The sequence below is a fragment of the Haemaphysalis longicornis genome, unplaced genomic scaffold, assembly GCF_048455015.1.
Source record: "Haemaphysalis longicornis isolate Haplotype H1 unplaced genomic scaffold, Haemaphysalis longicornis Haplotype H1 scaffold_19, whole genome shotgun sequence".
Classification (NCBI taxonomy): Eukaryota; Metazoa; Arthropoda; class Arachnida; order Ixodida; family Ixodidae; genus Haemaphysalis; species Haemaphysalis longicornis.
In genome coordinates, this window is record NW_027526288.1 from 1,008,954 (window position 1) to 1,023,807 (window position 14,854).

Here is a 14,854-nt window from a genome sequence, read left to right on the forward strand (position 1 = left end):
ATAAAGAAACTCGGGTTCGCTAAAGTTCGGTCTTTTTCCCGTTCCGTTCGGTGAAAAAGGTAAGAAATGCGTCAAGTAGTGGGGTTGGTTCCCATCATCTATTGTTTGAAATCTTCCGCTGGCCAAGTGCAGTCCAACTGGTTTAACTTTAGAGTTCACAGCTGTCCATCAGATGATTTCGTATCAGCTTTTTCAATGGAGAGACTAAAATCATAAAAAATGTGGAAGCTGCCTTGGGGGAACATCAGGCAGCGATCCAATTTGCTTGGCGAACGGTTTCGGGTAAACCTGCCTCGTCACGAAGGGATTTAAAAGCACCTAGCTAATTCTGATGGCCACGACTGATTTTTAGAGGTGGGTAATAATTGCTCCTAGCTATATTCTTGCTTTGTTTTGTGAGCTTATCATGCGTCTTCACTACCCACTTTTGCACTCATATACCCCCCCCCCCCCCCCCCCCCCCCTTTTTTTTTTCCCCCGGTCGGATACTGCATACTTCGCCTACAGCAGATGTTGTTTTCCGGATAAAGAGGGTCCGTTGTAACGGGCATAGACTGTACATGCATTTGTCATCAAGAAGGAGTCCAACGGTACACCTTTACACCATGAACCACATGTTGGTATACATTTAGATCATTTGTAGATGCTCTCATGTAGTGCGCGAAAAATTGTCACATGGGTTCGTTCTTCATTTCTGATTTGGGTCTTTGAAGGATTGGCAATCGATTGGATGCACTTTCACCGGAAGTTGGACGCACTTTTGATGCAGTTTTGATGTGAGGAAGCTTTTTCGCCCTTTATGAAAGGATAATAAAGTTTGTGAAGTGCGTTTGCCGCAACCAGTGAGTAACGTGTCGCGTGTGCACACGTGCAGTTCCCCGTGGAAGAGGGGGAGGGGCCTCAGAGCGTGCTGCTGCTGCGGTGTGGGCAGTGGAGCGTGCTGGTGTACCTGAGCCCTCGCCAGGCGCCCCTGCAGCTGCCCTGCGTGCTGTGGGACGCCCGGGATGGCCGCCACTGCTGCCAGCTGCTGCTCACCCTGGGGGAGAAGGGCTCGGCCACCACAGGGTGAGTTGTTGCTGTTGTTGCTGAAACCAGAGTGCTGTTCAGAAAAAGAAGCCACAAAAGGGGAGGGGGGAGGGGGGAGGAAGCAAAACAGAAACCTCCAAACAAGGGGTCAACTCAAAGGGAAAAGCGAGCACATCTTCGTCGGGGTGCCGTGGCTGTACTCCGCACTACTTTGAGAGCGTGTTCAATTTTGTTTTTTGTTCAGGGATGTTGCAAGCTGGAAGATCGTCAAGGCAAGAGCAGACTGCGTGGCTTATGATGGAAGGCTGTGTGTGGCTTATGACGGAAATATAACTACAGTCGAACCTCGTCTGAACGAAGTAGTATCAGGGCAGCAGAAAGTTCTGTATCTGATATTTGTTATAACAGTGTAGGTAACAATCGGCTCTAACAAATCGACAATCTGGCTCGCGCAAAAAAGCTTGACGCAAAAATGCATTTTTCTAGCTTCAAATCTGCTATAAGCAGTGTAACCTTTACCTTTGTTGCATTTTAAGCTCAATGAACCGGAACATGAGTACGTGAAAGTACAACTAAACCAAGTTCACTTGACAAAAAAGGGCCGCGTCTTAATTTATTGGCCACGTCTAGAGTGCAGTCCGACGGTATTATAGGCATTCTACTATGTCGACGTCCACCGGCGTTTTATAACAAAATTGCCGCGCGTGGCGCTGCATCGCTCTAGACAACGTAAAGGTAGACAACCTAACCTAAACATAACATAACATGACCTAACGCACACAAAGAAATCATTTAAAACACCAGTACTAACCTAAGCCATAAAAATTATACTTCAATTTAAAGATGAACAAAAAAAAACTGAGGCCGAGCTGGTATCGAACCTCCATCCATGGGATTACAAAGCTAAGACAGATCCTCTACACTAAAACGACAGACCGTTTGGCTTTAGCTTGCCTAGTCTTATTCATTCTAATGTTGTCGGACGGCACTCTAGCCATGCCTGCAGCGATCAGCTTGAGTGCCGTCGGACGGCACTCTAGACACTGTGTTATTTATTTTATGAAGGCTGTGAGCTTCATTTAGTGGCTACTCACAGCACTGGCCAGAGTGGAGTTTTCCACAGTGTCCTTCGAACAAAAGGGCCTTTATACTTCTGCAGTTTCGGACGACACGATACTTCTTTATCATATCTGACATTGTGGAAGGCTCTCATGGTTTCAGTTTTGTTATAAAAGAATAGGTGTCATTGAAATGAAGCGTGGCCAACCAAAGTTCGTATTTATTTAGTTCCCTAAGCCGATAATTTGCTATATATCAGTGTTCGTTATAATGAGGTTCAACTGTATAACTAATGATAACTGCAGTTAGTGGGCTCGTATAACCCCGCATTTGCCATGGCAGTGGCAGTGACCACCCATTTCCTTCCACTATAGTTCAGTTGACCGATCGGTTAATCAATTGGTTGAAATTAGCACCACCACACATCCAACCGGCATTTTCACACAGCATGCAACATTGGCTATGTGAATCGTCCATGTGGCATCAGACACGTGAGAAAGCCTAACCCTGCCGCCACCATCTACTATATTTGAGAGCACAGTGTCAGCTCCCGAAAAGCTCATAAATGTCCCTCTTACGTTGTTTCTTTAGACACTAATGCCAATTTATACACGCTACAAATTAAAACATCGGAAGTAGTAAAAGTACATTTGCACCACTTTTGGCAAAAAGCCAGTGTTTTTGGTCACAGTGGGCTGCTTAGGGCAACAAGCTTTTTTCTGCCCGGTGCCTCTGAATGCAATAAATGTGGAAATTTCTCTTATCTGAACAAGCCAAAAGTTTGTACTATATGGTGGTAGCGTGCCAAGTAGCGTGAGGGGCCTGCATGCTTGCATAGGCACCCAGTGGTTAACCTATTTACTGCCAAATCATGTGTGGTTGAAGTTTTGCACGTGTGTACACATATACACATGAACATGCATATACAGTGGAACCCCGATTATACGACTTTCAAGTGACCGTGCGAAAGCATTGTCTGACCGGGGTACGTGTAAACGGTGGCCTAGTGGATGGTCACACGTGACAGGTGGGCTAAGAGCATACTTAAATTACTTCCGTATTTATTCGAATCTAGGCCGGCCCTGATTCTAAGCCAACCCCCGAAAGTTCGAAGCCACGAAAAAAAAAAACTTACCTCGAATGTAGGCCGAACAAAAAGGCAAGGTCAGTGTTCACAAAAAGAAAACACGTTTATTGAAAATGAAGAACTCTATGGCTCATTCTGAGTCATCATCGCTGCTAGCCTTCGAATGCCATCCTCACCCGCCGCGGTGGCTCAGTGGCTAAGGCGTTGCGCTGCTGAGCACGAGGTCGCGGGTTCGATTCCCGGCCGCGGCGGCCGCTTTTCTGATGGAGGCGGAAAGCAAAAACGCCCATGTGTACGAGATTTCGGCGCACGATAAAGATCCCCAGGTGGTCAAAATTAATCCGGAGCCCTCCACTACGGCGCGCCTCATCGCCTGCGTTGCGTCGGCGCGTTAAACCCTACAATCAATCAATGCCATCCTCGTTGCGGAGCACGCAAATATCCTCTCCCGTTGCGTCCTCCAACGACGAACATTTTTTTCATCCACGCCGAAGTCCCGCCCGGCTTGAACATTCGACAGCTCCGCGGCTAAAACAACATTTCTTTTTTAAAAGCGCCACTATAATGGCACCGCTTGTTTGGTGTCATTGCGCTGTCAAAACCAAACATCACACCGCACGCAGGCCACTATCTGCACAGTTCAAAATGGCGGCATCGTTCCCAGCTATGGCCCCTTAAGTGGCTACTGGCTCGTCTAGTAATGGCTACAGTACTTTCTTTTCTGGGTGGTGCTAGCTGCGCACCACTTCCCTCAATTTCACTTGGAAATTGGCGCGTGTTTCAAAATCCTCGAATCCAAGCCGACCCTGGAGTTTGATGTATCAGTATTTCAAAAAAACTGTCGGCTTAGATTCGAATAAATACGGTATACAGTTGAACCTCGATATAACGAAATTCGTGATATAACGAATTTTTTCAAGTTTTCTATCAAAATTTTGCTAAATGCATGTATTTTTGTCTCAATTTTACGAAGTCACGGCAAGAAAGGAAGAACGAAATTCCGGTCAAGGCACGTTATATTTTGCCTCTCAGACCCTGCATTGAAAAAATTCAGTACTCGCATTGACTCTTGAAAGGCTAAAATGAAAGAAAAGCGGTGAAATCTACGGTTAACAACAATTAAAAGCGAAGAAAGAAGCTGCACAAACCGCTAGCGGTCATGGACGATTTAATAGCGCAGCCACCATTTTGACATCTCCATCCTTGCCTACACCAGCGCCCTCTATGCTTACGCTGCCGAAGCCTACTTCAAGCTTTTTTTTTCTACGCGTCATTGCTCACGGTGCTGCTGCTCTAGGTTGTGCTCGCTGATAACCACATTAATATTTTGTTTGTGCATCGTTAGGTGAGTCTTGTAAGCAGCATGAGCACTCCAAGGGAAAGAAAAGTGTTCCTAACAAGAGCCTGAGGAAGTTTGGTGAAACCGACAGCCACCGAAGTGTGATGGATGCCATCGACGTTCTGCGGAGGCACGCAGGCACACATGAATGTTTAAGAGCAAGCCTTGTTAGCGCTGTCAGCATACAAGCGTCACATAAAGCCCGCCGTGGTCAAGAAACGCCAGGCACTGCTTACGGACATCTTCACTACGGCTTGAACATCGAGTGCTGATGGCAATAAATTGCTCTCTTTGAACGTAGTCTTCTTCGTTTCACCAGCGTTCATTAGACAGCTGCGGTGCGGAGAAATCGGTTTCGTAAGGCGTTTACTTTTGCTGGCCTCAGCGAATCGCACAGCTGCACATACGACATCGTCGGTTCTGTTTCGGAGATGAGCTAGTGGGTCGCATGTAGCTTATGTAGCTTATTTGAGCAAAGTTTACGTTAAGAGTGGTGTCAGTGTGATTGTAATAAGGCAATCTTTCGAATGAACCAGAAAGAGGGGGGCTCAGTGGTCATAAAAGTAATTGCTTAATCGAATTTGGCCGGAAGATATTTAATGTAAGCTTTCCGCTTTCCGGGGCACGTAAGCGCTGCTCCACATAGTGAAGCGGTCCGCATGTACTCCGCTCAACTCACATTCATGGCTTTATCTCGAGTGTCGTGGTTGCATCACGCGCCCATACTGCAGAGCCTTTGTACATGAAAAAAGTCTCGAAAGTTTCATAGCAGCCTTCCGCTGTTGGCCCGCCGCACCCCTCAACGCTGTGCCTAAGCCTACCACCGAATGGACGAAAAGAGGCGTAACTTCGAACGAGCACCTCGCCGAGGTGCTCGTTTGAATTTTATTGCCTAAGTGTTGAAACTCGTAAATCACACAATTTTCGCGGCCAGTTTTAGTACAAATTTCGCTTTAAGTGCAGAGGTAACTACATAGCAGTTGCTGCCTGGCGAGGGTCAAAGTGTTGAAACCTCAATAACTGGTTAAATGTACTGTAATATCGAAACCTCGATTGTACGAAATTCTCGATTTAACGAAATTTGCGGCCAAAGTACGACTTCGTTATATTGAGGTTTAACTGTATACGGTTTTTCGTGCTGATTTCAAATCTGCAATTAGATTTCTTCCAAGTTGATTATTTTTTGGCATAATTAATAATTAATTGCCATTATTTTGGGTCACCGTTACAAAATAGCCACCCCACTATGCACAACAAAGAAGGTTGAGCAGGTGAAAAGGGAGGGGTACGTACGCTGGCGCGAGTCTCAATTGGCCGGCCGGCTGCTTTATCTGCAGTATACGGCACTGTTTTTGCGCTTGGAAATTTTGAATTTTATCGAGCAATGGCGAGCCACCTTGATGCTTTTCATTCGAAATAACTTCCAATTAACCGGTATAGTGGAGTTTAGCTTCAACTTATCAAGCAATCTCTTTCGTTGGATTGCGTGTAATATTGCCGGGATGAGCACATCACTTGCGATTTACTGGAAATTCCAATTAAGCGATTTTGAAGTGATTGATTGATTGTAGGGTTTAACATCCTGACGCAACACAGGCAATGACGCGTACTGTACTGGAGGGCTCCAGATTAATTTAGACTACCTGCAGGGGATCTTTAACAGGAGCCGAAATCTCGAAACATACGTTTTTTTTTTTTTTCCTCCATCAGAAAAGCAGCAACCACGGCCAAAAATTGAACCCACAACCTCGTGCTCAGCAGCACAACGCCTTAGCCACTGAGCCACTGCAGCGAGTAGCAATTTTGAATTATCGAGAGTCGACTGCATGTATGTGTGTGCGGACACTCTTTGACTTCCTGCGTGCGGTGCAATCGTGGACGCGGGCGTGAAAAAAATGCGCGCAAGGCTCATAAAGACCCACAAATGTTTCGTCGCGCACTTGCTGGAGCGATGGAACCCAACAAGCATGAGTGAACTCGAACGAGGGGAAAAATCGGCGGCATGCAGCAGTGGCAGCGCCATATGCAGTTTGTAGGCAAGGAGCTTGTAGGCACTATGGTTGCTCACAGACTCCGTGGCTCGCTGCATCCGCGGCATTGGGCGGCTCTTGTCACTGTTCGTGTTTTATCGAGGCCCTGTTATTACACTTGCGTCTCCCAAAATCTACTTCTACAACCAAAATTTCGTGCCTAGTTGTCCATGAGACTTTGTTACATTGAAATTTCGGCAAACGGGACTTCGTTACACAGGGGGTGAAAATACATGGTGTGCATACACTTGAAGTTACAAAAGCTACGTGGTTTTTTTACATTGAGGGTTTTGTTGCATTGAAGTTCGTTACATCAAGGGTTGACTGTATTGCCGGGACAAGCACATCACTTCCAATTAACTGAAAATTACAATTAAGCTGTTTTGAATTATCAAGAGTCGACTGCATATACAGTTAAACCTCGATGTAACGAACCACGGAATTTTTTGTAACGTAAAGTGTATGCACACCATGTATTTTCACCCTCTGTGTAACAAAGTCCCGTTTGCCGGAATTTCAATGTAATGAAGTTTCATAGAGAACTAGGCACGAAATTTAAGTTGTAGAGGTAGATTTTGGGAGACGCAAGCGCCGAAATGGGGTCCCAATTAAACGCGAACGACGACACGGGCCGCCAATTGCCGCGGATGCAGCCAGCCACGGAGTCTGTGAGCGAGCCCCTTGCCTACAAACTGCGTGGCGTGCATACACGGCAGGCGCACTGTTTCCGTTTCGGTCATAGCTTAATTGTCTACGGCTTAATCGGCATCAGCGTAAACCGCACGGAGCATTTTCTCCCCCCAAAAATGCAAAACGCGCCCCGGAAGTCACGCGCGCTGACGCAGCTGCGAAGACGACCCGCACGATGCGGGTAGCTTCTAACCGCTCGCTGAAACGCAACTCTAGGGGCAAATGAGAGTGGCATGCGAGAAAAAAAAGCTGATAACGTGGGCGAAATTTTCATTTTAAATCGTTTGATACATGCCGCTTACGAAAGCGCCCACCAACTATCCTGCGCGGTGGTAAGCCTAATCGCCTCTGGCATTGCCGCCACCGCCACATGCCACCGCTTTGCACTTCGTTTGAGTTCGCTCATGCTTGTTGGGTTTCATTGTTCGATCAAGCATTTGTGAATCTTTATGAGCCTTGCACGTGCGTTTTTTTCACAACGGCGACCGCGATGCCGCGCCGGTGGCGGGACGTGACTCGCGCTGCACGCGGCAGTGGGAGGAGCCTGACCAGTTTCGCCATGGTTTCGCCAATGGGGAGGCGCGCACCCTGTGGCGGGAGCTTCAAAGCGCTAGGGAATGCCGGCTGGCTAGACGGTAAGGCTTACCGCCGTGGAGGATATTTTATGGGCGCTCTCGTAAGCGGCGCGTATGACGTTTTAGAGTGAAAATTTCGCCCACGTTAACCGCTTTTTTTCTCGCATGCCCCTCTCGTTTGCCTCTCAAGTTGCGTTTCAGCGAGAAGCGGTCGCTGGAGCTACCCGCATTGCGCAGGTGGTCTCCGCGGCTGCGTCAGCGCGCCTGTGGCTTGCGGGGCGCGTTTTTGCGGGGAGAAAACGCTCCATGCGGTTCACGCTGATTCCCGCGTAGACGACTAAGCTCCTATAGAAACAGAAAGAGTCCGCCGGCCGTGTATGCGCGCCACGGTTTTTAAATGCAGAGCATTTCAGTAACTCACGATGTCACCCACGTTGACGTCCGTAGTTGTAGTCCGCACCCCTCCCCCTACACTATATTAAAAAAAATACTATCCGGCGCCTGGTTTTGATCCCTCGACCCTGCGGGCGGAACGCAATGTACATGGTGCTCTACCCACTGTGCCACAAAGCCGACACAGAATGGGAGGCTATGAACGCGCCTTATATCCTTGACTCATTCAAACTACGTCAAGAAGCTGCTGATACAACGCATTCACTACCACCAACTCCCCAAACACTAAACGTTAATGCAATACACCCACCCCCTATGCGACGCATTTACTCGAGTCCCCCTCGCGGGGAGATGGGCCCAATTTTTTTTTTCAGGTAATGCTTCACGGGATGAACATTTCATTATAACCGCAAATTTCAATGTAGCGAAATTTCAATGTAACGAAGTAAATTACGAATTGTACCGACTTCGTTACATCGAGATTTAACGATATATGTGTGTGCGGGCACTCTGACTTCCTATTGGAGTACAAATTTCATCCTTCTCCTCCCCTCCTACCGCCTGCAGGGAGGAAGACTCCCCCTCCACTACCACAAAGGGTGGCCTCTGCATCTACCGGCTGGCACGGCTCAGTGGCAGTGAGGGTCGTTTTGCGAGCGCTCTGAAGACCGCCAGCGGGGCCACCCTTCTCCGCGTCCACCGGGTGCACTGCTTCCGAGGCGAGTTTGGAGACGAGACCGAGTTCCTGGGGCGCACCTCCAACCTCCTCGACTCCCTGGTGCCGGTTGAGGGACTCCCCAGTGCCCTGCTGGGCAACCACGCCAACATCTTCTACGTCTGGTGGGTGGTAGTGGCCCCCTCGCTCCCCTGTTTAAGGGGGGGGCACAGGTCTTAAAACTACATACTTCTTTTAATTTTTGCGTAAACTCTGTAAAACTTGTCAGCCTTGTTGCTTTTTTCCCACTGATTTCAAATATGGCATTATTTTTTCATTGAGTCAATTAGTTCCCAAGATAATTAGAGGTAATTAGCCACTTTTGGAGGAACAACAGACAAAGCAGTGGTAGTCTTAAAACTGTACTCTTTAGATTTTCCAATACTCTGAACCCTGGTGAGTGTAATAAGAGAATCAGGTTTTTGATGCACCGCTTAGAACTGATTTTACATTTCATTAAGCTTTGGTGTTTGAAATAAGCATTCAAATGGTTCCTTGCCACTGGTGCCACCAAGGTTTAATGATCTGTCATATTAGTTGGTAATTAGTTCAAAAACACTGTTTTCTAAAAAAAAAGCCTCTCTCTCTCTCTCTCTCTCTCTCCCTCCCTCCCTCCCTCCCTCCCTTCCGCTCCCATTATCTATTCCTGGCTGGGTCTTAGGTGTTTCTGATGCCTGTCCTGATTGTAGAATGCCCTGGTCTGTGCAAGTTGGTACATAATTGGATCGGAATTAGCTTGAACTTAGACGAACTCCAGAAAGACAGGAAATACACGGCCTTTCTTGCGTTCATCTAAGCTCAAGCTAATTCTCATTCTGCTTTGATTGATTGATTACAGTGTTCTAACGGGCCACAGCGATGCCGAAGCTATGAGGCATGCCTTGGGGGGGTGCTGAGGATTAATTTTCACTGCCTGGGGATCTTCAATGTGCACCGAAATCTTGAACACATTGGTGTCTTCGGTATTTGCCTCCATCTGACAAGCAGCCACCATGGCCGGGATCGAACCCGCATCTTTGGGCTCGGCAGCGTGACGCCTTAGCCATTGAGCCACCGCGGCGGGTTCAGTGGCTGCACTGGCTGCACTGTGGCTGCCCTGTGGCTGCACTGTGTTCTACACAGTGCAGATTTCCGTGCACATTCACTGCTGCTGTGGCACCGCTCGTGTGGCTTGTTTTCCCCACTAGTTGGCGATCAGAGAAGAGAGCGCAACGTCTTGGAAACAATTTGCACTCACACTTGGTGGTAGGACCAAAGTAGCTGAAGAAGCGGTAAAAGACGTGGAGCTGACGCCCACTTGTGCATCTACCGGCCACTGCTTTTGAGTAAGAGCTGAAGCGAGCATGTGCATTGTCGGAGTCTTCAGTGCAAGATTTCATTGGTCCAACTGGCCATCTCTGCCCTTTTCCACTAGCAATAGCTGTGTGTTGGAGGGGGCGAGAGCTCGTCAGCTCACACTCCTGAGGTGTTGGGGATAGGGCGGAGATGTGGGTTTCACTGGCGTTCCAAGACAATGTGGTAGAGTGTGGCTGGGGGTCACAAATTATGTGCTTGTTTTTCTTTTAGAAAAGTGTCTTTTTTTTTTTTCTGATACATTTTTTTTTTTTTCATTAGGAATTTGTGATTTAAGTTGGGCACTCTCAAATAATGTCAGACGCAAGTTAAGTCAGGTGTTCGCAAGCTGCATAAGAATGCAAGGTACGCAGTAAGTATGGTACTACTACTTTAAATAAGTTTTTAAAACCATATTGTGCCAGACCACGTACAAGGGTAGTACCGTATTTTCGAGTGTATAACATGCACTAGAAATGCTAAAATTTCAGTGGCAAAGAAGGGGTGCAGAAAATCCGCGGGGTGTTTCTTTAGTGCAGCTTCACGGCACTGCACATTGTGCCATGACGCTCCTACGCAGTAACACTGACTAAGCCTTCAATGGCAGCGAAGAAAAAAACAAACAAACGCAAACTGTATGGATGGAACCGAAGATGACCTTGTGTACAACAGTGAGGACTGCGGTTCAAGTGATAGCTCTAGCGAGAGCAGTGACACTGAGTGAATTGTGACTTTCGCCTTGCAGTCAGTGTATTCTACTTGCTGAATATATATACGCTTTTTCTGTCTACATAGTATGTGATGTGTTGCTTGAGCAGCAGCTTTGGTGCCGCCTTTCCTGTATCGAATGTGCAGGCAATTAATGCATGAGGATTTCTTTTTCTTTTCCAGCGGACTGAAAGTAGGGGTGCGGATTATGTGCATGGGCGGGTTATACGCGCGGAAATACAGTAGCATTTACCCACACCCTGATTATGTGATGCTTTTGCACGGTCCCAACAAAGTCATGTAACCGGAGTTCCACTTATATTAGCCACTTCTTGCGGATTTTATCCTGTCAGGGAACACCCAAGTTTCTTTTTTTTTTTTTCAAATCGAGTGGCAAATCAAAGTACAGCTGAACCTCGTTATAAGAGACATGGATGTAAGAGACAAATGGGTATAAGAGACACTATTCACCCACATGGTTGGCTGCCCTATCTTTCCCATTAAATCGACCTCTTTTATAACAGACATTGGATGTAGAAGATTGGTTATAAGGGACAAGTCATCCTTGAAGTTTAATCAATAATCTTGCTTGTAACAGACATTTTAACTTCAGATGCAGTGCCACCAGTCACTAATTGCAGTTGCTTCCATTGTGGAAACACAGGTGGATGACAGACACCTGCAGTCGCTATTTATTATAACTTCAGCAAACACAAAGTGGTTCAGTCAGCTATGAAATGACAATGAGAAGCCCTGCCAATGGAAATGCAACTGACAGAAGTAGTTGAAGCTTACTGCCAATGGAGCGCGATCACACATGCGGGCTCTCCTACTCGCGTAGCTCCCAATCAAGAAGCACTGCAGACGTTGAGTCCTGCAAGCGTAATGAATAGCATGAGCACACAGCGGAAGAAGCTGTGCGCTCTGGCTATTCATCAGGCTTGTGAACTCAACATCTACGATTCATCTTCCACAAACAGAGAAAGGAAAAAAAGCTTGTAGAATCGGTTGTAAAAAACAGTGCAAATAGTCATGAAGCACACAACTGTTTCACAAATTCTGGGGGCCAAACATAAATTAGAATGAATGTTCTGAAACATGCTGTAGCGTTCTTTTGAGCTTATTTTAGTTATACGGTGCCCACATTGAACTAGGGTCTGATTAGTAAGTGAAAACATGGTACCCTGCTTATAAGAGACATCTCGTATAAGAGACAGAAACTGCTCCCCGGTACGTGTCTCTTATAAAGGGGTTCAACTGTAACAGGAGTTGAAAATTGAAAATGCATTCGTTTAGAGCCCTGGCAGCACCAATTTAACTTGGAGAAATGAAGCATCGAATTTACCGTATTTACTCGCATAATCCTCGCACTTTTTTTTTCGGAAAAGTCAATGCAAAGTTAGGGGTGCGAGAATTATGTGGGGAAAAAAAATCCGGTGCACAGTGTTGCCAATTTGCCTTATGCCAATCCTGCTAAATGTAGCGGTCGTTTTTTGAATATGTAAGCTCAGTGTTGCCAACAGCAGCTATTTCTTTTTATTTTATTATTTACAACGTAAACAGTCTCCCGTCGATCAGCGATAATGAAATTGCCGCCTTTGCTTTCTGACGCGTGCCCTATCTCGTCGTCGTATGTGCGTGCCCTACTCCAGTATCGCACGTTGAAGTCGGTGACGCCGAAGTGCCTGCCTGCGGCACGGTTGCCGTCTTCGATCGCGTACTCTTTCGCTTTCAATTTGAAAGCGGCAGTGTAGCTGGCGTTCTTCCCCATGGCGAAGAGGCACCAAGCACAAAACAAAGAGATCAAAAAGTTCTCAAAATGGCAGCAAGCTATCCACCACTGACGCGAGTGACTCACTGACTGCTACCGCTCAACGACGGGACCACGACGGCGACACGACGACACGACAGCGGACTGTGTGAACACCGTGTAGTTGCGCACACGCGAAACATGCGCGAAACCGGCTCAAGGACAGTGTGAGTAGCGTGTTAAGGCGCCTGTTAGGGAGTAGCCATGCAGGTTGTTGGGTCGCCTGGATGGCCTTGGATACACAGCGCTCTCCGCCGAACGGAGAGGCGGCGGGGGAGGGCGCGCGTTGTAGAGCGCGTGCACTATGCGGGTTTCGCGAGTAGGCAACTTTCGCCGCTGCAAAGTTGGGGGTGCGAGGATTATGCGAGGAACCAAAAAATCCAAGTTTTGGTGGCTCACATTAGGGGTGCGAGGATTACGCGAGTAAATACGGTAAGTAGCTGATGCCAAATTAACGAGCGCACACACTATTTGGGATCTCAGATGAACGTCAGAGTCTCTTATTGCACTCGACACACGCATTTCAACTCAGCATTGTCCGATTACGACAAACCCCCTTTCCTTTGCTCACCATCAGGGACTGTGAGAACCGGGTGTTGGTGAAAAAGATGGTACTTGAGCCGGACTTGTTTGCTGACATGCGGCACATCTCGTGGTGCTGTTCTGAAAAGGTGAGTGCTGGACATTTCGCCGATTGAGCTGGCAACCTCTCAGACATAGACATTTCTCACTCATTTGAACTTAAGCTATCGATGACGCTCACATTTTATTTTTTATTTTTTTCTGTGATGCCAAGATTAATGACGTCACTCGTCTGTCTATTTTTCAGTTCCAATTAAAATACACTTTGTGTGCCTATGGTGCCGACTTGGCCGATTGTCATGCTCAGCCTATCTTAGTGCTCAAACCAAATGCAAGCTTCCAAATGCAAGCGTTTTGTTTTTTTTTCTGAAGTCAAATCAAAGTAATAACATCCTCAGTTTTAGTATATGTTTGCAACTTCCACTATGTATGACTGAATCAGCTAAGCAAACAGCGACAGGTAGCAAGTTCCCCAAAATATGTTAAAATCTAGTGAGATAGGCAAAGCAGTGCACCAACATTTTCAATGAATAACAGTTGTGGAGATAAGACGCTGCATTAAATTAAAACGGGAAGCTCACTTGCGAAAGAATGTAAGTTGCTCGGCATGTTTTAAAGGTAAAGGGGCTTTGTGTTGTACTTACTCCAAGCACTTGAGGAAGATGGGAGAGGTGGGGAAGGTTAGCTATTAGAGAGGCTAGTGGCTGTTTGGTCATGAACAAACACCAAATGGTGAACGCGTACCACTACTGACAACAGTTCTTATCGAGGCCTGTATAACTGTTTCACGCAAACTGCTTTCAACTTCGGCTTGGACGTTAGCCATGACTTGGACGTTTTTGTGCCCTTTTGTATAAGTAAGCATGCTAGGCTGGAATGAAAATTTCCAACTGCTTTCTTTTTTAGCACGTTTGCAGGGTTCAATAATTTCACTCCCCTTTGCAAGTGGGCAAGCATTGTTGTTCTCCGCCTACTCGTGCACTTGGGCGTTAATAGGTTCTGTGGTCATTGGGGTTTGCCACAAAGCTGGTGTGTCGTGGGGGTAAGCCTACTCAAGGACGCATGGGGCCATGTTTGCGTAGGCTTTTTTAACTCTTTCGTTATGGCGGAAAAATGGCCAATTTTGAGTGCTTCCACAAAACATCTTCTTTCTCTTGAGCTACTGGACACATTTAGCATTGCTATGCATGAAATTGTAGCTGATAGATTGCTCTTTCAAACGCATAACAGCAGTTTTGTGAAAGGTACGAATATTTACAGTTTATTGGTCCAATAGCAGAAAAAATGCATAAAAAAAGCATACACATATTACATATAGGCGATTGTACTGAGCCTAAAAATTATTTTAGGAATTCTAAGATATGCAAAATGTTTCTGTGTTCTTTGGCTATGATTCAATATGTGCATCAACGCTGTACACCAAGTTCTGGATTTTTGCGGGCCCACCAACCTAGCGGCCCTCACGACTGCGCCATTCCACGCAGCCATTCGAGAGTAAGTCAGTCGCT

At 46.8% G+C, this 14,854-nt stretch overlaps 1 protein-coding gene across 1 annotated transcript in view; it reads left to right on the forward strand.

Annotated features, from left to right (window-relative positions):
• LOC144166805 (uncharacterized) overlaps nucleotides 1-14,854 on the forward strand; it is a 51,278-nt gene that overhangs the window by 22,412 nt on the left and 14,012 nt on the right. Inside the window, exons 6-8 of the mRNA XM_077696297.1 lie at nucleotides 875-1,065; nucleotides 8,767-9,039; nucleotides 13,342-13,435. Of these exons, the coding sequence (XP_077552423.1) occupies nucleotides 875-1,065; nucleotides 8,767-9,039; nucleotides 13,342-13,435 (558 nt within the window). The remainder of the gene's footprint in view (nucleotides 1-874; nucleotides 1,066-8,766; nucleotides 9,040-13,341; nucleotides 13,436-14,854) is intronic.